The following is a 9,579-nucleotide window of genomic DNA, read 5'->3' as shown; positions in this document are numbered from 1 at the left end:
AGCTGTAGCCGCACTCCGAGTGCACCGCGCACGCCCCGGCTCGTGTTGCCCTGCGCCTCTGTGCGGACCCTTTCCGAAGAAGTTGCAAGCCTTGCAAGAGGCTTTGTGGAGGCACTAGGCCGAGAAAAGGGGCTGCGGGAGGAGGGACGTAGGTGGGAGGTGGGCAGGCGACTTGCTTCTCAGATTTGTTCCAATTAGCACCAAGTTGGCAGACAACCCCACAAACCCACGAAGCCTTTGGTTGCCCACAAATCGCATTCTCCGTATTTCAAAATAATCTGATCGTAAGAAAACTTCAACTCCCATCCTAGGTCAAGGGGGGACAGACTCAGCACCACTGCCTCGCAGTAACACTACACAGATAAACCCAGTTGATCTTCAAGTGCAGAGCTCTCCCCAAAGTGCCCATCTCTCCCAGTCCAGGGGAGACAAGCTGGGTCACCCCTGCAGAGAGACCCCAGCGGGAGGGGCGGGATGGCACGCAGAGCATGGCGGCAGAAGCCGATTGCCATGGGACTGCACAAACGCAAACCCTTCTGAAGAGTTTTGCCAGGAACACCGCTGCCTGCATTGCGTCGGACCTGACCATTTCCAACGTGCGATTCCTTGGGAAGGTCGCGGCCAGGGAACGTGCGTGTGCGGGGCTGTGCACCATAAGGGAAGTAGATAGGTGGTCGGCTTTTCTGGCAGGAGGAGGAAAAAGCTGTGCTGGTAAGGGTGGGAACTGAATGACAACCCCCCTCTGCCAAGCCACCCCCTCATATTTTCCATCTACCTCCTCGCTCCTGCCCTCCCCCGCCCTCCCCAACCCACGCCCGAGTGGGCCAATCGCTGCTCCGCATTCCAGGCGCTTTCTCAGGTTTCTGCTGATCTTGCAGCGCCCAGAAATGGACCGAGCGGACCCGCCGCCGCACGCACCCTGCCCCACTCCGAGCTCCTAACCGCTCCCGGCACGCCGCGTAGCCTCGGCGAGGTCCACGCTGGGGTGCGGGAAGCGGAGGAGATCCGAGAGCCATGTAGATCCAGGCTCTTGCTCGCCCGCCTCCTTCGGGATTGAATCAAGGGCTCCCATAGTGTTAGGAGGGGGCGACAGTGCTGTTTATCGTCATTTGCTTCCGAGCCTCGGGAGAGGGTGGCATTTTGCTTTTCCGCCCCGCATCCTCCGGAACTCCCTGCACCAGCGAGAGGACGGCGTCTCTAGGTTGCTGGCAACCGGTGAGAATGGGGGAAGGGAACGGACATTTCCGCCGTAGCGGCTCGCTCAATCGATTGTCCCACTGAAGGGGCGTAGGACGAGGGGGTGAGGGCGGCGACTTTGTCCCGGCGCCTCTCGGATGCTGCCGCGGCTCCGGCCGCCGCTCCCGCCGGGTACTGCAAAGGCGACCTGCCGCATTCCGACTGGGGCTCTCCTCCGACTCAGCACCGCCCCTGCGCCAAGCCGGCGGGCCAGGTAGGGGGCTCCCCCGTCCGGGGCTGCAGAAGCGCGGGCAGGGGCGCGGGGTGGGGGAAGCAGAGGGTGTGGGGATGCTGCCCGGCACCTGGAACTCCCCTGGCGTCTCTCGGCGCTTTCCCGATCTTTAGTTTAACGAAGTTGTAAACAGATCGGTTGTCGGGCATTGGGGAAAGTGGGATGGAAGAGCCCAAACTTGGATTTCCGGGTGTCTGCGTGTGTCTGTCTGTGTGTATGTACTAACCCTAGCAAAAGTCCAGTGCTTTCTAAAAAAGCTAGAGGTCTGTGCTCTTCGGTGTCTGTAGCTCCGTCCCATCTGAATGCTTCTGATTTTCTACCCCCGTATCACTTTCTATTTCTCTGCAGCGTCCATCGATCGCCCTGGTGGGAGCTTAGAAGGCGGCAGGCGAAGAGGGGTAGGAGGGGGGAGAGCCAAGGAGAAGCAGAGGGGGTGGCAGGCGAGGGGATCTGCTGAGCTGGCTCTGCACCCGGTCCTAGGAGGGCTCACGGAAGGGAGGGGAGGACAGGGTGACCCCCGAAGTGATGGCCCGGTCCGCTAGAACGGCACTGCGCTAAGGCATCTCGGAGCAGGAAGATACACCAATCCTCCCCCCACCCCACTCTCGGCAAAAAGCTACACCCAGGGCCGCAGGCGAGGGGGATTCCAAACTGAGTAAAAGGCAGGGTGGAGGGGAAGGTAAGGAGAAGTGAAGTCACAGATCTCTCCACCTGCTGGCTTTGAAGCCCTTCCCCCTGAGCGTGGGGAAGCTGCGCACTCCGGTGGGGGGGGCGCTTGGGTCCCCCCCACCTCTCCTTTCCCACGGCTTCCCACCCCCGGCCTTCTCCTGGTCTCTCACCCCTGCGCCCTGCTTCCACAATGACGGTGATGTCTGGAGAGAACGTGGACGAGGCTTCGGCCGCCCCGGGCCACCCCCAGGATGGCAGCTACCCCCGGCCGGCGGAGCACGACGACCATGAGTGCTGCGAGCGCGTGGTGATCAACATCTCCGGGCTGCGCTTCGAAACGCAACTCAAGACCCTAGCGCAGTTTCCCAACACGCTGCTGGGCAACCCTAAGAAACGCATGCGCTACTTCGACCCCCTGAGGAACGAGTACTTCTTCGACCGCAACCGGCCCAGCTTCGACGCCATCCTCTACTACTACCAGTCCGGGGGTCGCCTGCGGAGGCCGGTCAACGTGCCCCTGGACATGTTCTCTGAGGAGATCAAATTTTACGAGCTGGGCGAGGAGGCCATGGAGAAGTTCCGGGAGGACGAGGGCTTCATCAAGGAAGAGGAGCGCCCCCTGCCCGAAAAGGAATACCAGCGCCAGGTGTGGCTGCTCTTCGAGTACCCTGAGAGCTCAGGGCCCGCCAGGGTCATCGCCATCGTCTCGGTCATGGTCATCCTCATCTCCATTGTCATCTTTTGCCTGGAGACTCTACCGGAGCTGAAGGATGACAAGGACTTCACAGGCACCGTGCACCGCATCGATAACACCACGGTTATCTACAATTCCAACATCTTCACGGACCCCTTCTTCATCGTGGAAACCCTGTGCATCATCTGGTTCTCCTTTGAGCTGGTGGTGCGCTTCTTTGCCTGCCCCAGCAAGACAGACTTCTTCAAAAACATCATGAACTTCATCGACATTGTGGCCATCATCCCCTATTTCATCACCCTAGGCACCGAGATAGCCGAGCAGGAGGGAAACCAGAAGGGCGAGCAGGCCACTTCGCTGGCCATCCTCAGGGTCATCCGGTTGGTAAGGGTTTTTAGAATCTTCAAACTCTCCCGCCACTCTAAGGGCCTCCAGATCCTGGGCCAGACCCTCAAAGCTAGTATGAGAGAGCTAGGGCTGCTCATCTTTTTCCTCTTCATTGGGGTAATCCTGTTTTCTAGTGCAGTGTACTTTGCCGAGGCGGAAGAAGCTGAGTCGCACTTCTCCAGTATCCCCGATGCTTTCTGGTGGGCGGTGGTGTCCATGACCACTGTAGGATACGGTGACATGTACCCTGTGACAATTGGAGGCAAGATCGTGGGCTCCTTGTGTGCCATCGCTGGTGTGCTGACAATTGCCCTGCCCGTACCTGTCATTGTGTCCAATTTCAACTATTTCTACCACCGAGAAACTGAGGGGGAAGAGCAGGCTCAGTTGCTCCACGTTAGTTCCCCTAATTTAGCCTCTGACAGTGACCTCAGTCGGCGCAGTTCCTCCACTATCAGCAAATCTGAGTACATGGAGATCGAAGAGGATATGAATAATAGCATAGCCCATTATAGACAGGCCAATATCAGAACTGGCAATTGTACCACAGCTAACCAAAACTGCGTTAATAAGAGCAAGCTACTGACCGATGTTTAAAAAGCCAAGCAAGCAAACAAACAAAAGCCCCACTTAGTAGCTTGAAAGACTTAAAAACAAAACAAAACAAAAACCAAACAACAAAAACCCTAGTGACTGACATCACTGTTTGTAGATACTTTACTAATTAGTCTCTGAATGCTCTATTTAACTGTCAATGCATTGTTGCATTGCGGATTTGGGGGGATGACGAACCAGAAGCTTTCAAGATACAAGAAAAGAGAAGCTATTTTCATTTTATTTAAAAAATGGGAAAAGAAGGTGTATTTTCTAAAACTGGTTTAAAACAATTCAGTCCATGAGCTAGTCTAGGTAAACTAAGATTCATATGCTTCCCCATACTGAGACTTTTTTAATCCTTTGGCTTCTTTAATTTTTTTCTTTTAACTAGAAACCAGATGATCATTTAGAAATATAAAATTTCAGTTTGCATGGGACTCCATTATAAAACTTTTGCAAACTGCACAGCACATTTAAGACAGTGCATCTGATGTATTATATGTAACATGATATACCAGCCAAAATGGGCAATGAACAAATGTTTTTTTTTTATTTTGACCAACCTAACTGTATATGACAAGGTGAAAACACACACACACACACACACACACACACACACACACACACACGAAAAATTACTGAAGACTTGTTCATAAAGCACCTTATAAATCTGATACTGGTCCTGGTCTTTAGGGATATTCCCTCTGCCTCATTCCCCTTCTAATACAAACTCTTCTCTAAGAAAAAAATAACTGAATTACATTAATTGATTCGTCTGCAGTGCTGCTAAGTTCCTCAACTGCAGGTGAGCCAAACACAGGTCTTTTCTCACCAGTCCTGCACTCTGAACCCTGGCCTCCAGAACTGGATGTAAAACCTTAGCCTCCTTATTGCAAGAGAGCACAAACGGAACTAAATGTAAGCATGTTTGAATCTGATCATATTTATTTTATAATCGCATGCCAAGAACGTTAACTCAGACAATAAGGGATAAGCTTACGTTGGTATCAACTCTTCTAAAAATACATCCTTTTATCATTTGCATTCACCGAAAGTGCACTCCTTCATTTATTCACTATTTTATTAGTAAATAAAGTACTGTATTTAAGTGCATATGTTAGTCAGATGGGAACAATAACTTTTTGGAGCTCAAAGCATGTTCTCTTATTCAGCATTATGGCCTATTTGATTAAGGTGTACCTTGAATTAATTAATGCATGATTTCAGTAAAAAAAAAAAATTAAATCATAAAAATTACAAGTTTGTGGGATGAAGACCCAAAAGAAATAATGGGGGGTGGGGGGTGGGGGGCACTCAGTTGATTTTCCTGCCTTTGCTCAGGGAAATGTCAGGTTTCTGTGCAGTTGTAGACAGAGAGAGGACCAATATGCCCATCCCTTAAAGGGAAGCTATGTGGAAAACTAAATAAGTCATCAAGGTATGTATAGCAACACCTAAGAACAAGTATTCTTTCTAGCTGAAAATAAACACAAGCAAAACAAACAAACAAAAAAGGTGCAATACTGCATGTTTTTTGGTGCATTCTTAGGATGTAAATGAACATGTTTATCTCTTGTATGCATCCAAAGCAGAGCTGATTTCTTTTTGCAGTCATGATTTGAAGTCTGTAGAGACTTCAGCCCTCCCCTTGAGGCTCCCTGAAGAAACTCAACCAATTGATTTAATAGTTGCTTAGTGCCTTTATCCTGTACCCACAGTGAACTGCAGAAAGTGCCTCCATTATTACAGCTGAGATGTTATGTAACAAAAGGGAGGAAGGGTTGAGGCACAGATATTTTGCTTTTGCTTTTTCCACCCTCCCTGTCTCACTTCACCACTGTGAGAAGACCACACCATCTGAAACCTGGGAGAGGAGAGATCCAGGAGGGTGCTGTCTCTCTGGCCATCCGCTGGACTTGGTCCCTTTGGCAGCCTGATCTGGGATGTAAACTGGGACCCGAGACCCGTCTTCGAACTGGACATGAACTGGGAACTTGTTTTTTCCCTCTTCTCCACCAGAAGCCAATATTCAGTTTTGGGGAATTTGTTTTCTGTCAAGGGCTGCTCTGGACTTGCAAGGCTTCCTCAGGTCCAGCGTAGTGTTCCATGCAAAGCTCCTTATTTCTCCTCTGTTAGCAAGAGCACTCTGCAAATCTCTGATTGATCTTTTCAGACATCAGTGTGGATGTGGGAACACTGAATTCATAATAACTTTTCCTGGGCCTTCCCTCCTGGCCCACTCCTTTTAGATATTTTCTATGATGCTCCTATGATCTTTCCGCCTGGCAGTCATTTCACAGGGTGAGCATCTAACTTCTGCTGCCCCAGGCACTCAGCCCAGAGAATGGTGGGGACCCTGAGTCTGGCTGAAAGAGAGTCACATAACATAGGCCTCTGGGGCCCAGCAGCTGTCCACCAATGGAGAGGCACTCACAGCCTTTTTAAGGACACCAAGGTGGGGAATCTTCATTCTGCACTTAGCATGTGGCTGCCTGCTGCTGCCCACCTTACATTCCTGCCCTGCTTCTTCTGGAAATCTTCCCTGTTACTTCCAGCCCTTCCCCCACCTTATCCTAGAACTAGCAGTGAGGCAATAAACCAAGAAGCTAGAGTAACACCCAGGCTGGCTGACTCAGTTGAAAGAAAGAACATGGATATTTTGTTTTCCCATGCGGCTTTTGTGAATCTGTAAGACTGATGTAACATCATGGAAGACAAGGGGCCAAGGATTGCACAGCATCTGACCACAGGGCATTAAACTCTCCCCTGTGACGTTTCCTTCTCTTTTGAACCTTTACTCATCCTGGCTATTCCTCTCCTACCTGCTTAAAAGTCTCCAGTTGGGAAAAAAAAAGTCAACCTCCCCCAAATTTCTGGGGATATCTTGATCTTTTAATTAGACTTTGAGGTCTAGGACACACAGAACTTGAAACGCTGCACTATGTCAACAGCAATAATCCACTCAGTACTATGGGATGGATGGGTCAGAGGATGAGAAAAATGGGACCAAGACTGATGAGACTGGCTTTGGCTACCTGGTATACCTCTCATAGTTTTGCTGGACTGGGGTTCTTCTGCATGTGTTACAGGAAAAAGCGCTGCATGCATGAGCCTTTCAGCCTGGGATCTGGGATGAGTTGTTATGAAGTTGGGTGGTAGGGGGGAAATGAATGCTGCTTATCCATCTGTAGCTCATTACAACCAAGTCAGTAGGAATGGAGTACAGGGATTATTTGTGTAGCATAGGCATGCAAAGTTTGACAAAGCTCTTACCCCTTGCACTGTAATGTGCTGAAATGTTTTTGTAGACCTGAAGGTGCACTTAACAAAACTGCCTACTAAGGAATGACTATCTTTTGGTTTACTTACTTCATTTTATTTTAGTGGGCTTTTTACCTTTGAATCCCCATCCTCGGTCTTGAGCTTTCATGGCTCATGTCCTGAATACTTGTTTTCTCCAGAAGGAGAGACTTCTGACATGCTAATAGCCATAGCTCAGCTCTTCCAGTGTTTCAAGGCCCTAGTTCAATAGGGTGGCGAGTGGAAGGGTTGGGTCCCACCAGGGCTGTTAGCCATCCCTGCGTCTCTGAAGTGGTTAACTCACCTCAAGTGATCTGAATTTGAGAGACCAAAGACATTAATTCCCTCTGTCCTCAGATTTAGAGAAGTCAGGTTGTAGCCAGGAAAGCTTTTTGTTTTTGCATCTCTCCTTCCCCATCTGTGCACAGCCCTCCCTTGCTCCCCCCTTGAGAACTGAGTACTGATTATCGGTTAAAGGTTCATTTGGAGTGTGTTAGTGAGTTAGCCTAGCAAAATCAAATGAACCAATGGCATATTCTTCTGGAATATGGCTGATGGATAGTCGTTTCTCCAAAATGAAATTGTACATCAGGTTTAGATTCCACTGTGGTGGAAACAAAGCACAGGTTTTATCATAATCTTGACTCACTTGAGAATCAAAAAACAAAGAGGCAAACACATAAATGGTAAGTGAGCAGATTTCTTTAACTAGAAATTTGATTTAGTCCGTAAAGGACCTTCTTTATGTTGTATCGAGTTACAGGTTTTTCAAATTGGTTAACAACTGAAGAGTCAGTAAAAACAGTTTCTTAACCCTCCTATTTAGAATAGGAGACCTCAAAACACATGCTTTTTAACAATTTTACAATTAAATTCCTTGTTTGGTAGATTGCCTTGAACAAAAAGGAGAAAGAGTACATCAGCCGAAGGCAGTTCCCCATTTTCTTCCAGGGAGAACTCATTCCTGGGAGAGGTGAGAATTGGTGGGTGGTAACCATCCGTAGTATAGAATTGTTAGAAAGAATATAAACTGCCAAACAGCCATTTTACTTTTCTGTTTTGTTAAGAAAAGATGGAATCTTTTGATGTTTTTGTTCATTTCAAGAAGACAAGTAAAGAAATGAAAATTTTTAAACCAGACACAACCCAAGCTGAATTGCAATCTCTCATCCACTGTGTGGTGTCTTAATATTCGTATTTATATTATGGAATTTCAGGGTATATGCAAACATGTTTAGCATGACTCAGGTAAACCTCAGAAGAATGTACCTTACTTAACGTTTTTATAAAGAAGTGGGCAGGAGCTGAGTTGTTAACCAAAACTGTTGCATTACCTTGGGTCACTGTGCGAACTCATTCAGGGTATAGGTGTAAATCTCAAAAGTCTTGGGATCCAAGGCCAGTCTCTTTGCTCAGGCAAATTGACCATGGGCTTTCTTGGGAAGTCCAATGTGTACATAAGGGGTGAGGCCCTGTTGACCTCAGGACCATTAGCTTTAAGGAGATTAGCCCTAGTCCCAGTGATTTTTATGTAGGAGCTAACTAGGAGTTTACTTTTTATGACATGAGACTTCACAAAGTATAGAAGAGTTTTGTACCATAATCAGAGAAGAAGAAGAAATGGTGTGAGGAAAGAAAAGAAAAAAAACACAAAAGATCCCCTGCAAAATATTCCAGGTCAAAATTGTCTCCTCTCCAAAACCTGCAGAAACACCTTTCTTCTCTTCAGTGCACTGTCTGGGAGCTGTTTAGGCAGCAGCCATAAGCCAAGAGCACGGACTCTATATGACATACCTCCAGCATTAAAGATACGGTATTACCAAGGTTAAAAACTAAAAATTGAGTAGTATTAATTTAAAGTGCACCATCAGGACAACAAACCATTGAAGCTGAAAAAAGCACTACTTTATTTCTTGAGTTTGCCAGTTGCTTACACCTTGAGTTAAGGATGTGTCTCATTTTCACCTGCTGTGCATTTCCCCTGCCCTGTTTAATATGTCAGGTAGAGGACATTGAATGTTATGAATTGAGAACCTAACTGAAGCGCATAGTTTTCATCTATGCAATTTTACTTGCTTCTGTCACTTTACGATCTGTTCATATTTGGCATCAATTAAAGATAATTTTTAAGGATCTTATCAAGGACTATGTTGACTGGTTATTTGTCTCTTGTTTAACTGGTCTTTAGGGTGGTTTTTCCTGTGGGATATCTTTAAAAAACATCATGAATCTGAGATAAAATCATGAAGCAACCTGGTTTTCTGTGAAACTCATGTAGTATATTTCCTGTGCAAGGAAATGCATTGGGGTTGAATCTTGATAATAAATTCACACTTTGGTCTCAGGTAGGATCCCCAGGAGGGACCTTTGGAGTTTAGCCTATGAAAGCAGTGGAAAAAAAAAAAAAGAAAAGAAAAGAAAAAAAAATGAGGCCCCAGGGAGTAAAGTAATTGATTATATTCGA

At 47.7% G+C, this 9,579-nt stretch overlaps 1 protein-coding gene across 1 annotated transcript; it reads left to right on the top strand.

Moving 5' to 3' along the window:
- Positions 1 to 591: 591 nt before the first annotated feature.
- On the top strand, positions 592 to 9,253 carry KCNA1 (potassium voltage-gated channel subfamily A member 1). The gene is made up of 2 exons (XM_004781513.3): positions 592 to 1,450; positions 1,817 to 9,253. The coding sequence occupies exon 2, from the start codon at positions 2,328 to 2,330 to the stop codon at positions 3,813 to 3,815; it is 1,488 nt and encodes a 495-aa protein (XP_004781570.1). The 5' UTR covers positions 592 to 1,450; positions 1,817 to 2,327; the 3' UTR covers positions 3,816 to 9,253.
- Positions 9,254 to 9,579: the final 326 nt, after the last annotated feature.

Source organism: Mustela putorius, unplaced genomic scaffold (genome assembly GCF_011764305.1).
Source record: "Mustela putorius furo isolate JIRA1106 unplaced genomic scaffold, ASM1176430v1.1 tig00003988_pilon_pilon_pilon, whole genome shotgun sequence".
Taxonomy (NCBI): Eukaryota; Metazoa; Chordata; class Mammalia; order Carnivora; family Mustelidae; genus Mustela; species Mustela putorius.
Note: the sequence above shows the minus strand (reverse complement) of the source record. Positions and strands in the feature narration are given on the sequence as shown.